Source organism: Schistocerca piceifrons, chromosome 4 (genome assembly GCF_021461385.2).
Source record: "Schistocerca piceifrons isolate TAMUIC-IGC-003096 chromosome 4, iqSchPice1.1, whole genome shotgun sequence".
Lineage (NCBI taxonomy): Eukaryota > Metazoa > Arthropoda > Insecta > Orthoptera > Acrididae > Schistocerca > Schistocerca piceifrons.
Window position 1 is genome coordinate 476,481,289 of NC_060141.1, and position 27,753 is coordinate 476,509,041.

Consider the following 27,753-nt stretch of genomic DNA (forward strand, 5'->3'; position numbering starts at 1 on the left):
TTATCATATAGTAGAACCTCAATTTTCTTTTCCATTCTTCTGTATATTATTCTTGTTAGCAGCTTGGATGCATGAGGAGTTAAGTTGATTGTGCAATAATTCTTGCACTTGATTGTTCTTTCAGTCTTGGGAATTGTGTGGATGATATTTTTCCGAAAGTCTGATGGTATATTGCCGGTCTCATACATTCTACATACGAGTGTAAATGTCATTTTGTTGCCACTTCCCCCAATGATTTTAGAATGATATCAGTCCCTTCTACCTTACTGGATTTAAAGTCTTCCAAGGCTCTTCTAAATTCTGATTCTAATACTGGATCCTCTATCTCTTCCCTATCGACTCCTGCTCCTTCTTTCTTCTTCTTCTTCTTCTTCTTCTTCTTCTTCTTCCATTTTGCCATCAGGCAAGTTCTTCCCCTCATAGAGGCCCTCAATGTGCTCTTCCCACATATTCGCTCTCTCCTCTGCATTTAACATTGGAATTCCCATGCTTTTAATTTCACCAAAGGTTGTTTTGTCTTTTCTATGTGCTTAGTCAATCCTTCCAACATACATTTCTTTTTCAATTTCTTCACGCTTTTCATGTATCCATTTCACCTTGATTTCCCTGAACTTGCTATTTATTTCAATCCTAAGTGGTGTATTTCTGTATTCCTGAATTTCCCTGATCATTTTTGTACTTTGTTCTTTCATTGATCAGCTGAAATATTTCTACTCTTACCCCAGGATTCTTGTACCTACATTATTCTCTATAACTTCTGTGATTGCCTCTTTTAGATTTCATTCTTCTTCAACTGCACTGCCTACTGAGCTATTCATTATTACAATAACTATACCCTCAGAGAACTTCAAGCATACCTTAGCACTTTCGTATCCCACTTCTTTGCACATTGATTATTCCTAACTAGTCTCTTAAACTTCAGCCTACTCTTCATCATTGCCAAATTGCGATCTGAGTCTATATCTGTTCCTGGGTATGCCTTACAATCCAGTATCTGATTTTGGAATCTCTGCCTGACCATGATGTAATCTAACTGTAATCTTCCTACATCTCCCAGCCTTATCCAAAAGTACTTCCACCTCTTGCGATTCTTGAACTGACTATTCTTTATTACTAGATAAAATTTATTGCAGAACTCAGTTGATTAGTCTTTCTCCTCTTTCATTCGTAGTACCAAGCCCATATTGTCCTGTAATCCTTTCTTCTATTCCTTCTCCTGCAACTGCATTCCAATCCCCCATGACTTAGATTTTCATCTCCCTTCACATACTGAATTACCTGGTCAATATAATGTTATACTCTCTCTCTCTCTCTCTCTCTCTCTCTCTCTCTCTCTCTCTCTCTCTCTCTCTCTCTCTCATCTTCAGCTTGTGATGTCGGCATATATACATAAATTACCTTCACCAGTGTTGGTTTGCTGTCAGTTATTACAGTTATTATAAGAACAACTCTTATCACTGAACTGTTCACAGTAAGTTACTCTCTATCCTACCTACCTTTTAATAAAAAGTCTTACTTATGTTTACCATTTTCTGCCACTGTTGATATTACCCTGTATTCATCTGACCATAAATCCTTGTCTTCCTCCCATTTCACTTCACTGACCCCCACCATATCTAGGTTTGTTGGTTATTCAATCTTATTTTAAATGGTCACCTCCCCCTTGGCTGTCCCTTCCTGGAGATCCAAATGGGGGACTGTTACACGCCATATGTCCTATGGTTACATAGTATGTGTCTTTAGTGCAGTGGTTTCCATTGTTTTCTGCGTCCTCATACCATTGATCATTGCTGATTCTTCTGCCTTTTAGGGGCAGTTTCCCTCTGCAAGGGCATGAAAGTGCCATGAACTTCTGTCCTCTCCTCAGTCCTCTTTGACAAGGCTGTTGGCAAAAGGAGGATGAGTTGTTATCCTAGAAGTCTTTGGCAAGCATTGCTGATGATTTTTATTCAAAATTTAAGCAGTGGGGGTTCGAACAGAGCCAAGGACATTTCGATTAGTAATCAGACCCATAGACCACAGGGGTCTTTAATTTAAGTGACTTTAGTTTCCAATCAAGGTTCCATTTCCATCAAGAGTAAACAAGGGTCAAGATCAGAGTGAGGAGAGAGGAGGAGATGGACAGAGAGGGGGGAAAGAAATAGAGAGGGGGAAGAAGGCAATGGGGAGAGGTGGGAGGAAGGGAGAGAGGAGAAAAGGAAGGGAGGAGGAGATGGGTGGAGATAGGAGCATGGAGGTGATGCACAAAAAGGAGGCAGGATGGAGAGGAGACAGACAGACAGCACAATGAATAATAGAATGCTAGAAATATTTCAGTTTCCAGACAAAACCCTTTTTCAGAAGTAGAAGAAGACACACACACACACACAAACGGAAAAATCACAACTCGCAAACACATGGCCACTGTCATCTCCAAGCACAAAGGCCTGACTGCAACTGCTAGTTGTAGATAGTAGGAGTAAGGAACAGGCATGGGGTGGCTGATTAGGGGGGACAGCAGGGTAGGAGTGGGGGAAGATCATAGTGCTGCTTGTGAGAGCATGCAGGGATGTGGTGGGGCAGGACAGAGAGTTGCTAGGTGTAGCAGCAAGAGGCTCTGCTGAAGGGTGAAGGGGATGAGAGGGGGGTTGAGGGTAGGAGTAGAGAAGGGGAAGCACTATGTAGGAGTACTGAGGGAGTACGAGGCATGTGTAGTGCTGGAGCAGGAAAGAGGATAGGCAGGTGGAGGACATCGAGTAACAAAGGTTAAGGCCTTCGTACTTCCCTCCTTCCCTCTTCTCTCCTCTCCCTCTGCCCCCCCCCCTCCCCTCCTCCCACCACAATGTCCTAACATTGCACCTAGCAGCCCTAACACACCGTAAAACATCCTTGCACACACACTCACAGGCAGCACTAGCATCCACCCCAACCTCTTTCCTGCTATCTTTCTGTTTCTCACCCCACACCTTTTCCTTATCCCTACTACCTATCTCATTTATACTGCTCATGTCAGACACAGTCACAGTCAGGCCTTTGCATCTTTAACTTGGTGCCAAGGGGGGGGGGGGGAGGGGGGGGGGAGAGAGGAGGGGTGGTTTGGAGGAATTTTATTTTGTTTCCTTTTTGTTACCTGCCTCTTCAGTTTGATCAAAGACTCTAATCATTTTCATAAGTCTAATTTGATTCTAGCAATATTTGAAAGGTGTTGCTGTAAGGATTCTAGTATCCATGCGGAGAGTTAGAATTGTAGAAGGATGACCTCAAAATGGTGTCCTCTGGCACCTCGTCTGGCATTGGAAAGTGGGGCCACCTAATATTTCGATGGAGAAGCCCAAAAAAAAAAGATGTTGTTGTTGGAATGTGTTGGGAGGATCCACTCTCACCTCAGGTCTTCCTCAGTCTAGCAAACATTCTCATTGTGACAGTCTCCAAGTAGTATCTAATGTGTGTCTGTGGGCCATAGTAAAAAGCAAATACTATGAAAAGGAAAGTTGCTACTCACCATATAGCGAAGAAGCTGAGTCGCAGATAGGCACAACAAAAAGGCTGTCACAAATACAGCTTTCGGCAATCAAGGCCTTCGTCAACGGTACACACACACACACACACACACACACACACACACACACACACACACACACACACAAAAAAAACCACAAGCCACAAACATAACTACAGTCTCAGGTAACTGAAACCACACTGCGAGCAGCACCACCAGTGCATGATGGGAGTGGCAACTGGATGGCGGTAGGTGGAGGCTGGGGCAGAGAAGGGGAGGGATAGTAAGGTGGGGGTGGCAGACACTGAAGCGCTCAATGAATGAAGATCAGAAAAAAATTTCTCTCAAAGGTACCCAGCAGCAGATACTATAAGAAAAAAAATCATTTTGTATTAAAAAACTATCACACTGGCTAACTGAGGGAGGACGGGGGAGAGGTGGGGATGGGGAAGCAGCGGAAAAGGAGAGAAGTAAAGAGACTGAGCGTGATGGTGGCATGATGGCTGTGTAGTGCTGGAATGAGAACGGGGAAGGGGCTGGATGGGTGAGGACAGTGACTAACGAAGGTTGAGGCCACGAGGGTTAGGGGAACATAGGATATAATGCAGGGAAAGTTCCCACCTGCACAATTCAGAATACCTTTTGTTGGTGGGAAGGATCCATATGGCACAGGCTGTGAACCAATCATTGAAATGAAGAATATCATGTTAGTCACAGTCCTCACCCATCCAGCCCCTTCCCTGATCCCATTCCAGTGCTACACAGCCGTCATTCCAGCATCACACTCAGTCTTGTTACTTCTCTCCTTTTCCGCTACCTTCCCCCCCCCCCCCCCCCTCTCCTTTACCTCTCCACTGCCCTCCGTCTAACCTGCAGCATTTCAATGTCCGTGAATTCATTGTCCCAGGAAGGGGAAACTTTATTGACACATTCCTGGGGTCAGATACATCACATGATCACACTGACAGAACCACAGGCACATAGACACAGGCAACAGAGCATGCACAATGTCGGCACTAGTACAGTGTATATCCACCTTTCGCAGCAATGCAGGCTACTATTCTCCCATGGAGACGATCGTAGAGATGCTGGATGTAGTCCTGTGGAACGGCTTGCCATGCCATTTCCACCTGGCGCCTCAGTTGGACCAACGTTCGTGCTGGGCGTGCAGACCGCGTGAGACGACGCTTCATCCAGTCCCAAACATGCTCAATGGGGGACAGATCCGGAGATCTTGCTGGCCAGGGTAGTTGACTTACACCTTCTAGAGCACGTTGGGTGGCACGGGATACATGCGGACGTGCATTGTCCTGTTGGAACAACAAGTTCCCTTGCCGGTCTAGGAATGGTAGAATGATGGGTTCGATGACGGTTTGGATGTACCGTGCACAATTCAGTGTCCCCGCCCCGCGACGATCACCAGTGGTGTATGGCCAGTGTAGGAGATCGCTCCCCACACCATGATGCCGGGTGTTGGCCCTGTGTGCCTCGGTCGTATGCAGTCCTGATTGTGGCGCTCACCTGCACGGCGCCAAACACGCATACGACCATCATTGGCACCAAGGCAGAAGCGACTCTCATCACTGAAGGCGACACGTCTCAATTCGTCCCTCCATTCACGCCTGTCGCGACACCACTGGAGGCGGGCTGCACGATGTTGGGGCGTGAGCGGAAGACGGCCTAACGGTGTGCGGGACGGTAGCCCAGTTTCATGGAGACGGTTGCGAATGGTCCTCGCCGATACCCCAGGAGCAACAGTGTCCCTAATTTGCTGGGAAGTGGCGGTGCGGTCCCCTACGGCACTGCGTAGGATCCTATGGTCTTGGCGTGCATCCGTGCGTCGCTGCGGTCCGGTCCCAGGTCGACGGGCACGTGCACCTTCCGCCGACCACTGGCGACAACATCGATGTACGTGGAGACCTCATGCCCCACGTGTTGAGCAATTCGGCGGTACGTCCACCCGGCCTCCCGCATGCCCACTATACGCCCTCGCTCAAAGTCCGTCAACTACACATACGGTTCACGTCCACGCTGTCGCGGCATGCTACCAGTGTTAAAGACTGCGATGGAGCTCCGTATGCCACGGCAAACTGGCTGACACTGACGGCGGCGGTGCACAAATGCTGCGCAGCTAGCGCCATTCGACGGCCGGCCAACACCGCGGTTCCTGGTGTGTTCGCTGTGCCGTGCGTGTGATCATTGCTTGTACAGCCCTCTCGCAGTGTCCGGAGCAAGTATGGTGGGTCTGACACACCGGTGTCAATGTGTTCTTTTTTCCATTTCCAGGAGTGTATATATGTGACAGTGTTAGGCTTTTTGTTGTGCCTATCTGTGACTTATCATCTCCACTATATGGCAACAAGCAACTTTTCTTTTCATAATATTGTCACATTCCATCCTGGATTTTCCATTGTTTGATTAAAAGCAATTACCATTCATCTCACTAAATTCATACATTCATGTTGGGCAGAGGCACTGATAGCAATGTTGTTGAGTGTCCTGAATCTAGCATCAATATCGTCATCCTTCAAGTGTGAATGTGATTATACATCCACTTGCAGTGAAAAAAAATTCATAATCATTGTGTCCGTACTCCTTGCTCTCTTCATGTCTATCGAATAGATATTATAGGGTAAGGCTCATGACTACCACTTCACTTTTGATACAAGTTTGTACAGTTAGATTTTTTCACCAGCTTTATTGACTTTTGCCTTCTACAATCGTACATCAGACAACAAACCTTGATCTTCTATCCCTCAGTTAGCCAGTGTGATAGTTTTTTAAAACAAAATGATTTTTTCTTATGGTATCAGTTGCTGGATACCTTTTAGAGAATTTTTTTCTGATCTTCATTTATTGAGCTAATGAAAGGTCATTGCCATGGATGGCAAATGCAATATCTCAAGACACTGATTTGCACACCCACTATCTTGTGGATTGTAAAAATTGTCATTGCACTGAAAAGACCCGTGTTTCAACTCCTTGGCTGATTTTGTGAAATAACATGCAGAACATGACAACTGGAGATCCTTACACCATTTCTAATAGTTACGCACTGTCAGAGCTTATGAAACTAGATCAGATTGTTTACTGTTGTCTTGTCTACTTCTTGGAAGTGCCACAATGGCCAAGCCACTCTTAAAACTTTGATTATTCTTTTTACCAGATGATTAAGTATCTTTGTAACCTTTATTGGCAGCCAATGTTAACGGAATGTGTCTGATGAAATATAAATAGTTTAATGTGTAATGGCAGCACCTCACCAAATAGTTGAGGTACTAACTTGCATATAACACATAAATAAGATTGAGAACATTTCTGGTTTTGGTGAATCCTCCTCTGCAACTGTAGAGTACACATATGCACCCTTACAACAGCACAGTTGCATTATCCCAACTGACTGCATTGTGCCGACACTGCAGCTCAGCTGGGATGGCGGACTGTGTGAGGTGAAGTGGGCAGGGAGAGAAAGGTGGTAGTTAACAGGAGAGAGGATTGGGGATGAATGGCAGGTGACTGGGAGGGAGAGGCAATGGGCACACAGGAAAGGAATGTGGCTGCAATCAGAGGGAGATGCACACGACATGCAGTGACATGGAGGAGTGAATTGGGAAGAAGGAGATTGCAGAGAGAATGGTGTGAGTGCCAGTTGAGTGAAGTTAGGGCCATGGGCCAGGGGTGGAGGTGAGTGTGGGGAAGTGTCTAGCAGAGATTGAGTTCAGGAGAATTATGGGACCAAAAGTTGTGATGCAAGGACAATTCCCATCCATGTAATTCTGAGAAGTTACCGTTGAGGGAAAAGATCCAGATGACATGGGTTGTGAAGGAGTCATTGAAGTCAGGCATGCTGCTTAAGCAGCATGATCTGCCACTGCTCTTTGCCACAGTTTGTTAGTGACCATTCATACAAGGGTGACAGCTGGTGGTCATGCACATAAAAAGTACTGTGCAGAAATTACAGCAGACCTGATAAATGAAATGATTGCTTTCACAGATGTCCCTGCCTCTGATAGCATAAGATAGCCTGTAGCGGGATGGGAATGGGATGTGTTGGGTGGGGTTTTAGGACATATCTTGCATTTGGTTACTCCAAAGATGGTGTTGCAAAGACAATTTCCATCCAAGTAATTCCGAGAAGTTAGTGTTGAGGGAAAAGATGCAGATGGCACGGTTTGTGAAGGAGCCACTGAAATCTGGTGTGTTGCATTAAGCAGCATGATCGGCCACTGAGAGGTTGCTGTACTCTTTACCACAGTTTTGTGTGAAGGGTTTGGTAGTAGGTGTGACATAAAGATGGGCTACAATATTTTGTGGATTGGGTAGGTAGTGGTATATCACTGTGAGAGGGATGGGAAGGATTGTGTGTGGGACATTCCTCATTTTCAGGCATGGTAATGTGTAGTTGAAGGCCTTGTGAAGTGTTCAGTTTTTCAGTCTGAGATAATGCTGATAATGAGGCGGGCACTCCTTTCCAACTATTCCTGGGAGGTGTTCATAGTCTGCTCCCTGCACCTTTTCTACCTTCACACACTTTTCATCACAGTCGAGATGCATTGTTGGCAGGAAGTAGTCATCCTGGACTATGAGTATTCTATTAGCTATGAAGGAGCGTTCGTCTCAAAGCTAGCAACATTATCAGTTTTGTTTGTGTGTCTAATCACGAGTCAGTGTCTCAGCTATTCAATGAGTTTTTACCTTTACTTATTCAATGGTTCATTATGAACCTAGATTGAAATATTATATGCTCCAGTAATATCTAACTTATAATTATAAATGATATATTGACTAATACCGAATTGAGCTTATCTGAAATGAAAGTGATTGTTTACCATCTTTGTATTCGTTTCAGTGAAATTTGAAGTCCCTTCAGATGTGGAATGGATCAAAGTTAATGTAAATCAGTCTGGCTTCTATAGAGTAATGTATGAGGAATCAATGTGGATGTCTATAATCACCACACTTCATGAAAACCACACAGTGTTCAGTCCTGCTGACAGAGCTAACCTCATTGATGATGCTTTCACATTATGCAGGTAAATGCTTTCCAAAATAGTTTTATCGTTGCAATAAATGTGGAGAAATTTCAACATCACTTCTGTTCTACACCCAAATACATTTCCTTGCTGTGTTTTGTCTCTGATGGACTCTTTCTGTGCATTGGTTTTTGTCATTGCTCTCTGTAAACCTGATTTTCTTGATGATCAGCATTAAACCAGAATATAGTGTGGATTATCACAAATCACTTATCTAATATTTTTGTTGGAATCCTCACAGAGCAGTAACTTAATTCAATTTCTTCATGCTCCTTTTGCTACTATGGATTAGAAACAAATGAAATAAGCTGCACTGTTGGTTGTTTTTCTGTTAAAAGTATACATGTTTTTGTCACAACAAATGAGAGCTAAAACACAGTAATACTGGATTTCTGAAATTTGATTGTTTATTCCATAGTCTTGATAAGCAGTAATATTTCCTTAATTACAATTTTTTTAAGAAAAAGCACTTTTCGTATGGTATAGAAATGGGGATTTTGAATGATGTAGGTGAATTCTAAGACACAGTAGGGGCGACAAAGCCTGGAGCTATTCCACATTACTACATTTCAGTGAGAGAGTGTCACAGAAATTTTGCAAAATCTTAATTGGGAGAGATTTGATTAATGACAACAACTAACCTGTGGTAGCATACAGTGTTTCAAGATCCATTATTGGGTAAGGCATCTATGAGTACATTATAGCCTCTCATGGTTCATTTGCATAGGGACTGCAAAGACAATGTTAGTCTAATTACAGTGAGCATAGAGGCATTTACCCTTTCTTTGGTACCATACTTCACATGCAAATTGAATGATAGGTATAGTGTGTCTCATCATTTAGCCTTTAGATCATGAATGGCCCTTTAATTTTACCTTCAGATATCAGTATCAAATTGCAAGAGTGCTGTAAATAGGAAACTGAAAGTTATTGGTTGGTTGGTTGATTGATTTGGGGGAGGGGACCAAACAGTGTGGTCATTGGTCCCATTGGGTTAAGGAAGGATGGGGAAGGAAATCGGCTGTGCCCTTTCAAGGGAACCATCCCAAAATTTGCCTGAAGTGGATTAGAGAAATCACAGAAAACCTAAGTGAGGATGACCAGATGCAGGTTTGAACCATCGTCCCCCCAAATGTGAGTCCAGTGTGCTAACAACCACATCACTTCGCTCAGTGAAAGTTGTTCTTCCCTTCTGAGATAATATCTTTGAATTAAATTTATTTATTTATTTATTTAACCTGATCAGATTAGGGCCATCAGGCCCTCTCTTACATCGGACCAGTGTTCCACACATGCAGCATTTCACACACCAGAGTAACATCATGAACATAGTTTAAATGAGAAAATTAGCTTACTCTAGTGACAATATGAATAAAGACTAGTGGCTAAGACCTAATAAAGTAAATGCGGAAGTATTTTTACAACAGTTGCTATACATACAGATTATGATAAAAGCAATAATAATAACAGTAAAACAAAAAATCAAATAATAATGATAAACATGAGAAAGATTGGCAATAGTAATGAAGGTTTGTGCAGATGTACATTAATATTTTGGTGTGTAAAGTAGATGTTTACTAGTATAGCGAGTTTTGGGTAAGGGAGGTTTAAGGAGGGGGAGAGAGGGAAGTAATGAGGTGAAGTGCACTCATGTACAGAGGAAGGCATTACTGTTGCTTAAGTAGATACGTCATTAACTGTTTTTTGAAGCCGGTCATGTTTTTAAGTTCTCTAACATAACGAGGGAGGTTATTCCAGAGTCGAGTTCCCGCTACTGTAAAGGACTTGGAGAAGGTGACTGAGCGATGCAGTGGAACGGAGAGGATTTTATTATGATTGGAACGTGTGTTTCTGTCATGTTGTTCCGACATGAGTGTTAGGGACGAGGAGAGATATGAGGGACAGTGTACATTTATAAGGCAGTAGATGAGACAGAGTGTATGGAAATCTCTGCGTTTGTCTGCACGCAGCCAGGACAATTTTGCATATGCTGGTGAAATGTGATCAAAAAGTTGAACGTCACAGATATATCGGACGCAGGCATTCGTGACCAGTTCTAGATGTCGGGAATTTTCCTGAGAGAGGCCTTGTAGGATAATATCACTGTAGTCAATGATTGGGAGTATAAGCGTTTGTACTAATTTCTTTTTCAGATCGAAAGGGAAGAGTTTTTTATATTTTTGTAGGACATGAAGAGATGCTGATGCTTTTTTGCACACTGCAATTACGTGCTCTGTCCAATTTAGATTTTCATCTATTATTACTCCCAAACTCTTTGCTGAGGGCGAGAAGTTAATATTTGTTCCATTTAGGATAAGAGGTGGTACGGATTCCCGATGTTTTGGGCTAATGAGCTTAGAGTGACCAACAAATACCACTTGGGTTTTAGATGGGTTTAGTTTTAGACCTATGTCCTGTGCCCATTTTGACAGTGCATCGAGGTCAGTATTGAAATTTTCAATAGCTTTCTTGAGATTGCTTGGTTTCGCACTTAGATACAACTGAAGGTCATCAGCATACATATGGTATTTGCAATAGGTCAGGACCGATGACACATCATTACTTTCTCTCACTAATTCTGAACAATAAGTATTTTGATGAGTGAAATTTTCTTTCGTGGATTTTCCTTTCGTTAATTCAGTACAGACTAAAGGCTGTTGCAAGTATGGACATTTATAAGCTGAAACAATTGGCCGCACATGAGTATGACACACACATTGAAGGTTCCGTTCAAACTTAATTATGTATATAGACAGTTCATCCATTGCCATAATTGAGAATCTTGAAAATTTTTGCCTGTAATAGACATTGATACTGGCAAGACATAGGTCCCATGAACTCCAAGGTTTTCAAGAATATTTTCAATTTTAAGATAAATAGCAAATGAAAAATGAATCTATTTATGTGATATAATTACAAATCAATAAATTTCAGATTTTTTGCTTTAGTTGTACTGTGAAGCCTTGTTTCTTGCCAAATTTCATTGGTCTAGACCAGTGGGAAGTACCCTATAGGTTTTGATGAGTGTGTATGTGAGTATCAAAATATGTGACACAAATGGCCATATCTTTTGATTACAATGACTTAGAATCTTCAATTTTTGACACCACCAAGGGACAGTAGACCTTATTATATGACATAAATTTCATCTTTATACATATATCCATTCCCGTGAAAAATCACCTTAAGTTGCTTAAATTTGAATTGGCTTGACACTAATTATACTAGTATTAGCAGCTGCTGTTACACTGAAAAGCTGGAAAGACTTGCATATTTGATATGGAGAGGATGCTTATGTTACTTAAATGAATACAAGGTGAACTTTTAACACACATATTCAAAGTATTTTGTAAATTGCAGACCTTGACACAGCAGTTCATATACAATGTGACTAGCTATGATCACAAATACAGCGAGAGCAATCCTTATACATTCTTACATGAAACAAGACTTAGAGCATAAATTAAAGATACTCCTCCATAAAGGTTAACATAATCTATTTAGTACATGGTTACATAATTAACACCCTTTTGTTCACTAAACATTACGTGTTACACTTTTTCCTGTTATATGTGAACAAAAATTTGTGACTCATCTACATTTTATTTTGACCTTTGGTTGCTTCCACATTTAATGTTCCTTAACTTGGGGCTGCTGTAGAAGAAATCCTAACATGTTGAACAGTGAAATTACTTTACGGTGGTTTGCAGAGTGTGGATGTATATGCTTCAAACCACCAAAATGGAATATACCACAAAAGTTTAACATTCATTTGCTGTCATTGAGCTAGAAGCAGGTCTTGTATACTCACAATAACCAGACAAACCTTGAAAGGTATTTTGAATGATATTGAAATTGCATAGAGAATCTAAATGAGGCAGGGGCACTCATGCACTCAGTTTGATGGTCAAGTGTTTTGTGTCAACACTTCGCTCTTTTTCAACTAATTTTTGGTGATGAAAGTGTGTTCCACCACCACTCACTTAGTTAACTAATATCTTAATGACTTTTAGGACCCTTCACCTTACGCTTACAGGTAAGTGAGAACTGAAGTTGTGTGGCATGGAACATGAAAACATTTTTAATATCAACATTATTCTGAAATAACTTCAGTGTATACATGAACATGCATACCATAATACTTACACCATTTCCATCTATAATGCATGACATTTACACAAAATAGGTCTAACACTGTCTCATACCAAGGTTTTGTGCTGTTCAGCTACACATAAGGCTATATAAAGTGAATCTACAGTTCTGCTCAGGAAACTAAGTTCCTCATACATGTGTTTTGTCACTGTAGTGATAGTAACTGAAGAGAGATGCAAAAGCATCTTCTGCTTGCTCACAGCATTGACTTGGTGCTTCTTTCCTGTAGACCGGGTGAATGAAATCTCAAAAGGATTTGGTATGTTATTTGCCAGTTGCTTCTGGACTACAAATTTCCAATCTAACTTCAGATATGCAGGTGGAACTCAGTGCTGTGTCTCACGGCTTTGCTTCGGAAGAACAACTAATAGTTAGAGATAAGTGTTTCCTGGAGCAAAGGAACACAGCTGTACAGATGGTGGCAGAAAGTGTGTGCCCTGTTCGAGTTTTTGCTAGGTTGAAAGCCTCCTCATCTATCAATTTTTATCTCGCTGTTTGAAAATGAATCTTATGAACTACTTAAACCAAAGTTACATCCTGTTGCTACAAGTTTGGTTTTAATATAATCAAGGTTTAAACTTCACCATTACCTTATTACATTTCAAAACGTACACACAAACTAAGTCTTATTTTTTTACCTTAAGTTGTTACAGAAACTAAGTGACACAGTAAAACAATTCCGACCACTAGGGTCATAAAGACCTGAACTCTATCTACTGCACCACTATATTGCAGATGAATCAAGCTGATGGGTTGCAGTGGTCTATTAAGTTTCATTTTGTAAATGTACTTAGTCTGTCACTCTTTGAAAAATAAAGATTATAAAAAATACACCTTGTAAAAGAATTTTGGTAGCATTCAGCGAACTAATTAATTTTTATTAATTAAAAACTGTAATCTACAAATAAAATTTGGTGTATCTCCTCTTTCATGTTTTCTCCAAACTCCTGCCTTTGTCCCATATATTTATCAAAACATGCTTTCTCATCCTTCAGCCACAAACTTCATTAACAATGGTCTGATTTTAATAAAATAATGCTCATGCTTAAGGATAAAAGCAAACAAAAAGCTGAATAATAATAAGGCCTTTCATTAATGAATGAGTACTGTAATTTTTTTAAAAAATCTGTGGCAGTAATCTTTACCAATGTATGTTTATTTTACAGAGCTGGAGTGCTGAATGCATCAATTGCACTGGAGTTATCTCTTTACCTATTGAAGGAACAAGATTATGTACCATGGGCAGCTGCATTGGAGCATTTTCAATCCTGGAGTAAACGTTTGTCAGAAACAACAGCATATAAGCTCTTCCTCGAATACCTGAAGCACCTTCTGGGACCAGTCACACGCTATGTTGGCTGGGAAGACTCAGGCCCTCATCTTCAAAAGTAGGTAGTGAACCAATGGCTGATAAGGTTACTTGTAAGTAACAGTAGTTGTTACTCTCCTATTACTGCCTTTACCATGTTTCTTATGGTATTCACCACATACAGTCAGATGAAATGAAATACATTGGCTTTTTGGAGCTCCCTTGCAGAACTGAGAGTTCTCAAAGAAAACAAACAACTTGGTAAATATTGTATCTGCAGACTGATAGACAAACAAATTATAGAATGCTAATGTTGACTGAGTACCACCACTGCTGTGTAACAAAAATAAAATCACGATAATGTGTTCAGCTGAAACAGAATGAAAATAAATTGAAAATCCTTTTTGTCTTCTCTCTACTAGACGAAAGTTTGGCTTTATTTATTCCAACAGCAGTCACTCTAATTCATTTGTATGCAGCATATACATACCAGCAGCAATTTCAGACAATGTTCATAATGTTCACTTACACACGCATTGTCTGATTGAGAACAACATGCGTACTTCAATCTATATATGATTCCTGCTACAGGTATTGCTCAAATTAGTGGACAGTTGTTAAAGGCACTTTTCAAGAAAATATTATTTAAATTACAAAACATTTATTGTTTATTTTGTGATTTTCTGTAATAAACCTCTAGTTTTAAACTAAAAAGTGCAGTATTATTGTAAGAAAATCAAAATTTATAGTTATTCAAAGACATACTGATAATGTGTGTTCAGATGGATGAATAATGCAGTTGGTAAATGTTTAGTAGGGTATGAACCTATTAAAGGAAGAAAGGTAATCCTGTTGAAAGCCGTCCTACATTAAGAAAATAAACAGAATTATCTCAAGATTGAGGCTCAAAAACAATGTGGAAGGCAAAAAGTGAATCATTAACTAGTCTTTTACTATACTGGATGGCAGAGTAGCGGATTGTTCCTTACATGTAAGAATACTATGCTCTTTCCATCAGTGTGATACTGTAAAATCATGGATGGAAAACAAACAGTGGAGTGAAAAAAATGTGTTGAGCAAAGCATGGAAACACGTAAGGAAATTAATATTTGAAGTCAGCATCCAAGCTTTCCATTCTTCTTCAGTACAAGAAATATGAACAAATCCTTGTTATTCAGCATCTTGGTTATATTCCCATCCACTGCTGAATGTTTTGTCTATGTTGTGAGTGGTTGCCTTTATTCATTTCATTGTTTGAAATCTTTCCATTCAAGACATCATATTCATGTTGCGAATACACAAATCATGAATGTTTGGGATTAAGTTACATTTTAAAAATAGCTTTTTGAAGTGAATGTCCACAAAAACAATCAGTAGCAATTACTGTTTTACATGTTTTTTGTAAACTGTGCACTTTTTATCTGGTCTTATTCTTACCACTTCACTCATATAAAATAGCACGTCATGCACTATGAAAAAGCTACTATCCCACAATCATACTAAACCTTCAGCAAAAAACAAAATATCAAAATAAACTGTAAAAAGACATATGTACAAGGGTAATTCAGAAAGTTTTTTTCGTCTATTCATTCACATGTTGTGTTTAGTAAATCCAACCATGAAGAGATGGACGAGTCAAGTTATAATATCAGGTAACTTTTTTAAAGAGAATATTCTGATAATTGAATGAAATTTTTTGTTAAAAATTCTCTTATGTTTGTTACAAGCCACGGCTAAATTTTCTCAGGGCACTATCGCCAGAAATGTCATATGTATTCCAACTTGAAGACATCCGTCTTACGATGGATTAAAAAAAATCTTCCTTTGATATTACATGATAAGCCAATTAAACACAATGCTTAATTATTTTTTCGGTGAGGCTTGATGTTCCAGAATAGCTGCCCATGTGCAGTGGCAGCATACACATTTATAGAAATTACTCTTAATAAAACTGTACCTCTGGACAAATATGAATGGAAAATATTACACAATGCCATTTTGTATTTATTGAGATTATTCTTTTTAATACCTTTAGCATTAAATGACAATTAAAATAGCTTATATCATTTTTATCATCAATGGCATCGCTACAACAATGAGCCTATACAAAATGGCCAGGGCAACATTTAATTATTATGTAACTAAATGATGGGCAGGAAAGGTACTTGCTACTGACAGAAACACAATTTTTATAAGCAGTAGTTTCATACATATTCAAAATATTACTAATTTTGCTACAGACAATTGTATTAGTTGCAGACCGTGAACAATAAGCGCCTGTCAGCTAGAACGTCAGAACCAAGAAGACAGTAAAAAAAGGTCATCCCTTTTGTACCAAATGACAAAGATACTACAAATTACTATTCTGAGAGTGCATATAGCACTTCCTTTGTTGAGTATCGATAATTTAATTTAAACACTCTTTTTTTTCCCAGAGGCTATGCTATAATACATGCTACACATTAATAGGCAAAATTAACCATTTCTGGTTGCCTCTGTATAGTATGTTGTGCATGGTGCTGATCTATTTACACACAGATAATTACGGTAGTTATTTTTAGATTACTTCATACATATGAGGTGTGATTGGAAAGTTTTAAGAATGGGCTTGTAACTGTACAATGGTGGTACGTCCACGCCACTGTGATCTATCTCCTTCAAAACAGTCCCCCTCTGACTGAACACACTGACTCCAATGGTGTTTCCACTTTTGGAAATATTCCTGGAAATTTTTTCCTGAAGTGTGTTAAGGAGGCTCTCCGTATTTGTCTGGATGTCTTCAATCAAGTCTAATTGCTTCCCTTTCAGTGAAAATTTCAGTTTAGGAAGCAGGTAGAAGTCCACAGGGGCCAAATCAGGGGAATATGGTGGTTGTGGAAGCACAGGAATGTTGAATTTGGTCAAAAATTCAACTATGGAGAAGGCACGATGAGCTGGAGCATTGTCACAGTGTAGCATCCAACTCCTGTCTTTCCACAATGCAGGCCTTTTCTTCTGCACCGTTTCATGCAAACGCTCAAGGACACATTTGCAGTATTCCTGGTTAATTGTCTGTCCTGCAGGGGTAAATTCATAATGCACAATACCAGTAGAATAAAAAAATAAATAAATAAAAAAATAAAAAACACCTACATCTACATCTACATCCATACTCCGCAAGCCACCTGACGGTGTGTGGTGGAGGGTACCCTGAGTACTTCTATCGGTTCTCCCTTCTATTCCAGTCTCATATTGTTCGTGGAAAGAAGGATTGTCGGTATGCTTCTGTGTGGGCTCTAATCTCTCTGATTTTATCCTCATGGTCTCTTCGCAAGATATACGTAGGAGGGAGCAATATACTGCTTGACTCTTCAGTGAAGGTATGTTCTCGAAACTTTAACAAAAGCCCATACCGAGCTACTGAGTGTCTCTCCTGCAGAGTCTTCCACTGGAGTTTATCTATCATCTCTGTAATGCTTTCGCGATTACTAAATGATCCTGTAACGAAGCACGTTGCTCTCCATTGGATCTTATCTATCTCTTCTATCAACCCTATCTGGTACGGATCCCACACTGCTGAGCAGTATTCAAGCAGTGGGCGAACAAGTGTACTGTAACCTACTTCTTTTGTTTTCGGATTGCATTTCCTTAGGATTCTTCCAATGAATCTCAGTCTGGCATCTACTTTACCTACGATCAACTTTATATGATCATTCCATTTTAAATCACTCCTAATGCGTACTCCCAGATAATTTATGGAATTAACTGCTTCCAGTTGCTGACCTACTATTTTGTAGCTAAATGATAAGGGATCTATCTTTCTATGTATTCGCAGCACATTGCACTTGGCTACATTGAGATTCAATTGCCATTTCCTGCACCATGCGTCAATTCGTTGCAGATCCTCCTGCATTTCAGTACAATCTTCCATTGTTACAACCTCTTGATATACTACAGCATCATCCGCAAAAAACCTCAGTGAGCTTCCAATGTCATCCACAAGGTCATTTATGTATATTGTGAATAGCAGCTGTCCTATGACACTCCCTTGCAGCACACCTGAAATCACTCTTACTTCGGAAGACTTCTCTCCATTGAGAATAACATGCTGCATTCTGTTATCTAGAAACTCTTCAATCCAATCACACAATTGGTCTGATAGTCCATATGCTCTTACTTTGTTCATTAAACGACTGTGGGGAACTGTATTGAACACCTTGCGGAAGTCAAGAAACATGGCATCTACCTGTGAACCCGTGTCTATGGCCCTCTGAGTCTCGTGGACGAATAGCGCGAGCTGGGTTTCACACGATCGTCTTTTTCGAAACCAATGCTGATTCCTACAGAGGAGATTTCTAGTCTCCAGAAAAGTCATTATACTCGAACATAATATGTGTTCCAAAATTCTACAACTGATCGACGTTAGAGATATAGGTCTGCACATCTGTTCGACGTCCCTTCTTGAAAATGGGGATGACCTGTGCCCTTTTCCAATCCTTTAGAAGGCTACACTCTTCTAGAGACCTACAGCACACCGCTGCAAGAAGGGGGGCAAGTTCCTTCGCGTACTCTGTGTAAAATTGAACTGGTATCCCATCAGGTCCAGTGCCCTTTCCTCTTTTGAGCGATTTTAATTGTTTCTCTATCCCTCTGTTGTCTATTTCGATATCTACCATTTTGTCATCTGTGCGACAATCTAGAGAAGGAACTACAGTGCAGTCTTCCTCTGTGAAACAGCTTTGGAAAAAGACATTTAGTATTTCAGCCTTTAGTCTGTCATCCTCTGTTTCAGTACCATTTTGGTCACAGAGTGTCTGGACATTTTGTTTTGATCCACCTACTGCTTTGACATAAGACAAAAATTTCTTAGGGTTTTCTGCCGAGTCAGTACATAGAACTTTACTTTCGAATTCATTGAACACCTCTCGCATAGCCCTCCTCACACTACATTTCGCTTCGCGTAATTTTTGTTTGTCTGCAAGACTTTGGCTATGTTTGTTTGCTGTGAAGTTCCCTTTGCTTCTGCAGCAGTTTTCTAACTCGGTTGTTGTACCACAGTGGCTCTTTTCCATCTCTTATGATCTTGCTTGGCACATACTCATCTAACGCATATTGTACGATGGTTTTGAACTTTGTTCACTGATCCTCAACGCTATCTGTACTTGAGACAAAACTTTTGTGTTGAGCCGTCAGGTACTCTGTAATCTGCTTTTTGTCACTTTTGCTAAACAGAAAAATCTTCCTACCTTTTTTAATATTTCTATTTACGGCTGAAATCATCGATGCCGTAACCGCTTTATGATCGCTGATTCCCTGTTCTGCGTTAACTGTTTCAAATAGTTCCAGTCTGTTTGTCACCAGAAGGTCTAATATGTTATCGCCATGAGTCGGTCCTCTGTTTAACTGCTCAAGGTAGTTTCAGATAAAGCACTTAAAAAAATTTCACTGGATTCTTTGTCCCTGCCACCCGTTATGAACGTTTGAGTCTCCCAGTCTATATCCGGCAAATTAAAATCTCCACCCAGAACTATAACATGGTGGGGAAATCTACTCGAAATATTTTCCAAATTATCCTTCAGGTGCTCAGCCACAACAGCTGCTGAGCCAAGGGGCCTGTAGAGACATCCAATTACCATGTCTGAGCCTGCTTTAACCGTGACCTTCACCCAAATCATTTCACATTTTGGATCTCCGTCAATTTCCTTCGATACTATTGCACTTCTTATCGCTACAAACACACCTCCCCCTTCACTGTCCAGCTTGTCTCTGCGGTATACATTCCAATCTGAGTTTAGGATTTCATTACTGTTTACGTCTGGTTTCAGCCAACTTTCTGTCCCTAGTACTATATGGGCGTTGTGACCGTTTATTAATGAATTAATGAGAGCAGTTCTGGGACCTTTCTATAGACGCTCCTGCAGTTTACTATTAGCACATTAATATTGTTATTCCCTGTTGCATTTTGCCTACTCCTACCTTGCCGCGTCTCAGGAGGCGTCTTGTCAGGCCTAGGGAGGGAATTCTCTAACCTAAAAAACGCCCATGTGCACCCCACACGTACTCCGCTACCCTTGTAGCCGCTTCTGGCGTGTAGTGCACGCCTGAACTATTCAGGGGGACCCTACATTTCTCCACCCGATAGCAGAGGTCGAGAAATTTGCACCCCAGATCTCCGCAGAATCGTCTGAGCCTCTGGTTTAAGCCTTCCACTCGGCTCCAAACCAGAGGACCGTGATCGGTTCTGGGAACGATACTACAAATAGTTAGCTCTGATTCCACCCCATGAGCGAGGCTTTCCGCCTTCACCAATTCCGCCAACCACCTGTACGAACTGAGGATGATCTCTGAACCCAGACGGCAGGAGTCATTGGTGCCGTCATGAGCAACAATTTGCAGTCGGGTGCACCCAGTGCTCTCTATCGCTGCCAGCAGGGCCTCCTCCACATCTCGGATGAGACCCCCGGCAAGCAGACAGAGTGAACACTGGCCTTCTTCCCCGACCTTTCCGCTATTTCTCTAAGGGGCTCCATCACCCGCCTAATGTTGGAGCTCCCAATAACTAATAAACTCCTCCCCCCGTGTGCCTGCTCGGACCTTGCTGAACGAGCAGCCACATGTCCACTCACAGGCAGAGCGGGCAATGCCACAGGGCTAGCCTCCACATTTACCCTCCACCTCGTGCGCCGCGAATGCCGCTGAACCCGCCACTCCCATTTGGGAGAGGGTGGCCCAACTGCGCCCGGTACTCGCGAAGATTTCTCGACAGCAGGGACAGTGGGTGAAGCATGTAACACCTGGGGTGTACCATGCGATGCACCAGACTCCTCACTGCCGCTACACTCCGAGGCAGCAGCCTGAAGACGGCTGACCGTGGCCATCAACACGCTCAGCTGTTCGCGAACAGTGGCCAGCTCCTCCTGCTTCTGTACACAGCAGTCACACATCCTATCTATCCTAAGGAATCAATTTACTGTAGAGTTAATCAACTTTTAACTAGACTGCTAATTCACTAAAGGCGGCTGCTTGTTGACTAAACTGTGATTGCTAGCCACTTCTTGTAGAAAGCAATGAAAACAGCACTACCTGTCTTTGGACTGTATTGAAAACAAACACTAGCACTACTGGCACTATGGTTGACTAAAGGGACTCTCTCTGACTGTATTCAAAACAAACACGAAGTCTATGGAACACTATTACTAGCACTCGACAATTAAAGCTTCCTAAAAGCAAAAACACATGGAAGAAGAAGTGACAAGTAAGAAAAATACAGTTAATACTTAAATTAAGGTAGCTCGCTGCACAGCAGACGTGAAGCAGACGGCAGTTACGATGACACCAACATTGTCTTCACCATTGACTGACTTTACCATGCTTTTTTCGGTCTTAATGAACCTGGAATCTTTCGTCACCTGTAATTACTCTATTCAAAAAATCTGGGTCATTTTTAGTCTGGTTAATCAGTTCTTGGCACACCTCAAGTCAGTATTGTCTCTGGTCATGTGACAACAGTTTTGGAATGAATTTTGCGGACACTTGATGCATGTTCAGATCTACAGTTACAATTGACTTAACTCCATAGAAACTTAATTTAAGTTCATCAGCCATCTCTCTAATTGTATGTCTACGATCAGAGTGCACTGAGTTGTGAACTTTCACAACATTTTCATTCATTTTTTAGGTGGAAGGATGGTTAGACCGTAGTTCACCTTTAAATGATTCGCGGCCATTTGTAAATCTGTTGAACCAGACAAAAACATTTGAATGGCTCATACAATTACCTGCAAAAGCTGTTTTTAATAGTCCATAAGTCTCAGAAGCTGATTTCCTGGTTTTATAACAAAGTTTCACACAAACTCATTGTTCTGTTTTTACGTTCATTTTCACACAGACAGAATCTGGTAACAAGCCCTAACCGACGTGCACTCAACCAGCTGCCACAATGAAATGAATAAAGAAAATGCAGTTTCCTGTCTGAGGGCTTTCAAGGTCAAGGCAATGACTCACTCCCCACCCTCCGTGTACCTGCCTGCCAAACCAGTAGGCAGTAGCGGATCCATTCTTAAAACTTTCCAATCACACCTCGTATATACCAGGAGAAAAATAGCTACTCTGAAGAAAGGTCACTGCTCCCTGTCCTAACTGTTAAGCTACTGTTTCTATCTAAAACCTTTATGTAACTTTAAACATACACTGTGATGTATTCCTTACCTGTTGATGCACTCAGTTCCCTGTGTCTGAGAAATCTCGTGTCTCAATAGACTGAAATGATATGCTGTAAACTGATCTCTGTAGGATAGTGCCAAATGATGTAGACCAAACAGCATATGAATATTAAAAGTGACTCCTCCCACTTCATTCACACTATCACATTGTGAATAGCCAATTCCAGTTATACAGAACACAGAGCCACAGATAAAAAGACCCACATCTTTTCCTTTGTAAACATATCCGCTAGAGAATTAATTCAACCATTAATCAGAGTCATAGGACTTGTTGAACTTCACAATGGCATAATTTGCAATTAACAGTGCACACAATATAACTTGCTATACAGTCACCAGAATGAATTACACTATTCAGTAAATAACAGTGGTTGAACATTAACACTTTGAGGTTATAGATATGATACATAAATGTTACCCATATGATGTCAAAGCACAGATTTTCACATGAGATGTTTGTGTTGGATAACTTCCTTAGAACTCTAACCGACATAGTTATATTACCCCAATGCTGGCCAATCACAGACTCCCTCTTACTGGAATAGTTGTTGTCTATTCACTTGCCCAACTCAGACTTGAGCACTATTCAGTGTAGAAATGTTACTCAATTACTTGCCAGTCGCAGACTTTTTCTTTAATCAACACAGAGATGTGAGCATTGTGCTAGCTGGGTACAGAGTGCTGATTTTGGAGGAGAGGTGGCTGTATAAAGACAGCCATAAAAATATGGTGTAATTTCTGAAATAACTTACTGTTTTGAAAATCAGCTACACTAGATTTTACTATATTGCATGGATTCTGAAAAATATTTCAGGTTAGTAAATCATAAACGTATATGGAACATTATTATGCTTCCCTAGTCTGAAATCCCCTACTTACAAGAATGGTATCCTCCTTCAAATCAATCTTTTAATGAATCTGTCAAATATCAGAATTTTATATGTGTTAAAGCAAAATAGGTAATCAAAATTATTAATGTTCAAACTTTTAATGTCAATTAATGTGCAAATTAATTAGTTCCAAGTAATTTAAAGTATGATCTCAGATAGTTGGAAAGTACACTTTTGAATGAGTGGTAAAAATACCTCCAATGCTGTCCATTAGGTCAAAATATTATCCCATTACACAAAGTTGTTGTTACTTTAAGTAGCCATAATTTTCAGTTACTCAGGCTTATAGCAAAACAAATTCCATAACTGTAATCAGGACGATAAATATAAATAATTGAACCATAAATTTAAATGAAATTTCATATAAATAACAATTTGACATATTCCTGTATGTATTACATGTGTAACTGCATTAGATATATAAAATGAAACCGAAAAAGAAATAGTTACTCATGGGAACATAAAATGTAAAAGGTAGAGTAGTTTCCAGCTTGCTACATTTCAATCTCTGTCATTCTGTCATTTGTCTATATACTGGCAAAGTCAAGACTTGTGTAGCAAAAATATTAGAGTTGCACCAAATTTACAACCCTGAGTCCGATTATTCTGATAAATTGTGCAAGGAATGTCTATTGAAGTACTCTTTTACTTTGTCTTTATTTGTTTGGGAATTTTTCAATTTTGTATGTGATATCCAGTGCAACAGATTATTGACATTTACACTAGAGTATAAAACTCCATTCTGAACATGATAGAGGGATATATATAGTCCATATCAGAATTATATCTAAAAACAAAGATGATGTGACTTACCAAACGAAAGCACTGGCAGGTCGATAGACACACAAACAAACACAAACACACACACAGGTATGGTTGTGTGTTTGTGTGTATGTTTGTTTTTATTTGTGTTTGTGTGTGTGTTTGTTTGTGTGTCTATTGACCTGCCAGCGCTTTCGTTTGGTAAGTCACATCATCTTTGTTTTTAGATATATTTTTCCCACGTGGAATGTTTCCCTCTATTATATCCATATCAGAATTATTTATACTTCTAGTATATTGGTTGTGAATTGCGGAGTTTATTCGAAATTCACTCTTGTAATTAACAACAAACATCATTAGGGAGTGAATGTATTGCCACGTAAATGTAAGAACTCCTGGGTTCCAGAAGAGGCTTCTGCAAATTACCCACTTTTCAATTTAACTAATCTGTATCACTCCCAAAACATTTAGGGTCTAGAAATAATTTTAAGCTTGACAAGAACGTCTAACTCACTAGGTCCACTCAGCGTGAGGAAAGTCATAGTCATAAAGAAGCCAAATACTACACAAAAGCATTCCACACTGACAATTTTGGATTGCTCCTTGTTTCTTCGGAGAGTCGTAATGTTTATCTGCTGATCGTAGTTCCTTTTGGCACAAAACCCACCAAATGAACACCCTCAAGATACCAAAAAAACTATCACTGTGAAATTTTTTCATAGCAAAAAGCTTAACACGTAGTTCTTCAGAAACTCACAAAATGCAAATCCAAACTAATAAAAATGACCAACAAGAACCAGAAGTAGACATCAATGATCAAAAATGATCATATGCCGGATGAGTCTCCATGTGGGAAGTTTCTGGGCAACCAAATGGATCATAAACTGAAGCAGCACCAATGTGCGAATGAATGAGGCAAGAAGCTTAGTTCAGTGTGGTTTGCACTCAAATAAATCTCTTATTGTGTTGACTAGTAGACAGTCCTGCTAGGATACTTTCACTCAGTTCTGTCCTACAGCATAATCTTCTGCAACAATGTGAAGGTGAAAAGGTACAGAAGTGTGCAGAAAGAACATTGCATAAAGTTGAAAAGTGGGTAATTTGCAGAAGCCTCTTCAGGAACCCAGGAGTTCTTACATTTACATGGCAATACATTCACTCCCTAATGATGTTTGTTGTTAATTACAAGAGTGAATTTCGAATAAACTCCACAATTCACAACCAATATACTATAAGTATAAATAATTCTGATATGGACTATATATATCCCTCTATAATGTTCAGAATGGAGTTTTATACTCTAGTGTAAATGTCAATAACCTGTTGCACTGGATATCACATACAAAATTGAAAAATTCCCAAACAATTAAAGACAAAGTAAAAGAGTGCTTCATTAGACATTCCTTTCACAATTTATCATAATATTTGGACTCAGGGTTGTAAATTTGGTGCAACTCATTCATTTTAAAGCTGTTTCCCACAAGCCACTAGGTAAATACCACACCAGTACCCAGGTTCCACCTCAGTTACATGATCTGCAAATTAAAAAAACTTTTGCTCACTTCCACATGCAGATAGTTGGGGTACACATTTCATCCCAGAAGTAACAAGGTGGTGACGAGAAGGGCATCTCGCCACCCCTTATATAACCATGCCAAATCTGTAAATAACCAAGCTGACTCTGTGCACAAGAAAAAAAAAAGATCAAATCATTACATCTTTATTTTATTTTAAATAATACACTGTTATTACACTGACCATTGATGTTGTTTGACAATGAATTAAATATTTCAGTACTGCAATGCTGTACACCTTTCTGTACCTGGAGTATATCTGTAAAGCCACAATGGAAGTCACCTATCTTCCTGTTTTGTTATCATGGTTCATTATGACCGAAGATGATGAGCAGGAAACCCGTCAAACATTGTAATAGCACTCTATCATGACGGGGATGATAAACCAAGATGATTTCATCAATGAAGTTCATGAGGAAGCTTGCATTCTCCATTTTACATTATTTTTCATAATGATTTATTTGGGTAGTTTTGCCTAATTTTTTGATCTAATGTACAATCTGCATTTTTGTTTTCAAGATATCCCTATCCCCTTTGTGACCCATGGCTTTTTTTGTGATTTCTATGAGCCAGTCCCTGTAAACTCTTTTTGGAAAGAAATTTTCAAATATTATTGTAATTTAATTGCAAAACAGATTGTATTTAAAACTGACATCTCTTCAGTTTACAGTGTGGGGGCATGATTTAAAGGCCTTAATCATTTCTTGCTCTGACTGTCTTTCAGTGAGGCTCAGTTTTATTCTGGAAAATATTAATAATCATTAATATTAAGTCTCTGACCATCATTGTCAGGGAGACCATTCAATATTTTACTAATAATGATACTGCCAGCTTTTCTTCAGTCTGCAAAAATATTGTCAATCAGGGTGCTTGAATTTGAACCTACTGTGATAGAAAAATTGACTACTAGTTGAGGTTGTGAATGTGCATCAAATTTTCCAAGTCCATCTTCCTGCTACTCTGTTAGGAAACTCACATTGAAATCTCTAAGTACTATGACATCTCATTTACATCTCCAAAGGTGCGGCAGAAGTTGATCCAGGTCTTCCAAAAAGAGGTCAAGATTCCTTGAATGTGCCCAACATAGTGCTACAATTAAAGAGGTTGGGTTATTTACAGGCAGTTCAGTGGCATTGCCACTGTTGATCCCCACAAAAATCGTGCACTTCCATTGCATTTCATTTGGCATTGTTCTTAACAAAGATAGCAACACATCCTTTTTTTCATTCGTGTAACATCAACAAACTGCAACTGGATGTTAACAATCAAACTCCAGAACAGGTGTGGTGCTCAGTGTAGCAATTACAGGGGTGTGTTCTACACTTTCTTCGCTGTGCACATTGATTTTGAGCTCATTTAACTTATTACAAAGGCCTCTGATATTCTGGTGGAAAATAGCCAGTTTAAGCTTTCCAGAAACAGTTACAGTGCTTTGTCTAAAACAGAACTAGTAGCCGATGAATTCAGGGATGCATTTTTGTTCTGTGATTTGAAAAAATCATTTGCCGAATGCAGTCTACCTATAGCCAATGTGTTTTGTAGAGTTCATTTCATTTAATAAGTGATCTGTGTAGGGGCATTGGTTTCGACTGTTCCCTGTTTCTCATTCTTTTAAGAATATTACAGTTACTTTGGGTAATTTCTTTTTGGCAGATGAGTTAACATGCAGTTCATGGTTTGTGTAATGTGCTATATTGAAGCCTTTACTTTCATCATGTTCACATTCATGAAGCTGCTACAAATTTCTGCATATTACGTATTTATGTCTTACACTCACTGGTGGCCGGTTATCGTACGCTAATGTGCTGCAGCACACTGTAAAATTGTCATTTCTCTTTGAATGCAAGCTGGAAATCACACTGGAGTTATTGCCATTCCTCTTTGAATATGTGCTGTTATGCAAATGAAACAGGTGAACACATTGTGTAGTGCTCTCTCGGTGATAACTAAAAACCACTGTCAGGTGCTGAAATGATGGTCAGCCACACTACGATTAGCTCAGCGAAGTGATGCAGCTGTGTGTTTTCTACTGTGCATGCTCTGTTGTGATGTCATTCCTTCTGGCACTGTGAGTGCTACGTTACTCACAGCACCACGTCAGTATTTTTCTTGGAAATTACATGTAAAGTGTTGTGCAAGCTTTGTAAAGTGCCGTTGTCTTAAAGGCACTGTGGTCAAGTGGTGTAAAGTACAGACTGCTAATTTGTGGGCCAACCCAAAGTTTGGTACAGATTTATTGATGACATCTTCATGATCTGGACTCATAGTGAAGAACAACTCCAGAATTTCCTCTCCAACCTCAACTCCTTTGGTTCCATCAGATTCACCTGGTCCTACTCCAAATCCCATGCCAC

General features: G+C 40.1%; 1 protein-coding gene across 3 annotated transcripts in view; it reads left to right on the top strand.

Annotated features, from left to right (window-relative positions):
* LOC124794765 (glutamyl aminopeptidase-like) overlaps positions 1–27,753 on the top strand; it is a 278,588-nt gene that overhangs the window by 208,879 nt on the left and 41,956 nt on the right. For all 3 annotated transcript variants that reach the window (XM_047258386.1, XM_047258385.1, XM_047258387.1), the window contains 2 exons: positions 8,328–8,511; positions 13,830–14,051. In XM_047258386.1, coding sequence (XP_047114342.1) covers positions 8,328–8,511; positions 13,830–14,051 — 406 coding nt within the window. The remainder of the gene's footprint in view (positions 1–8,327; positions 8,512–13,829; positions 14,052–27,753) is intronic.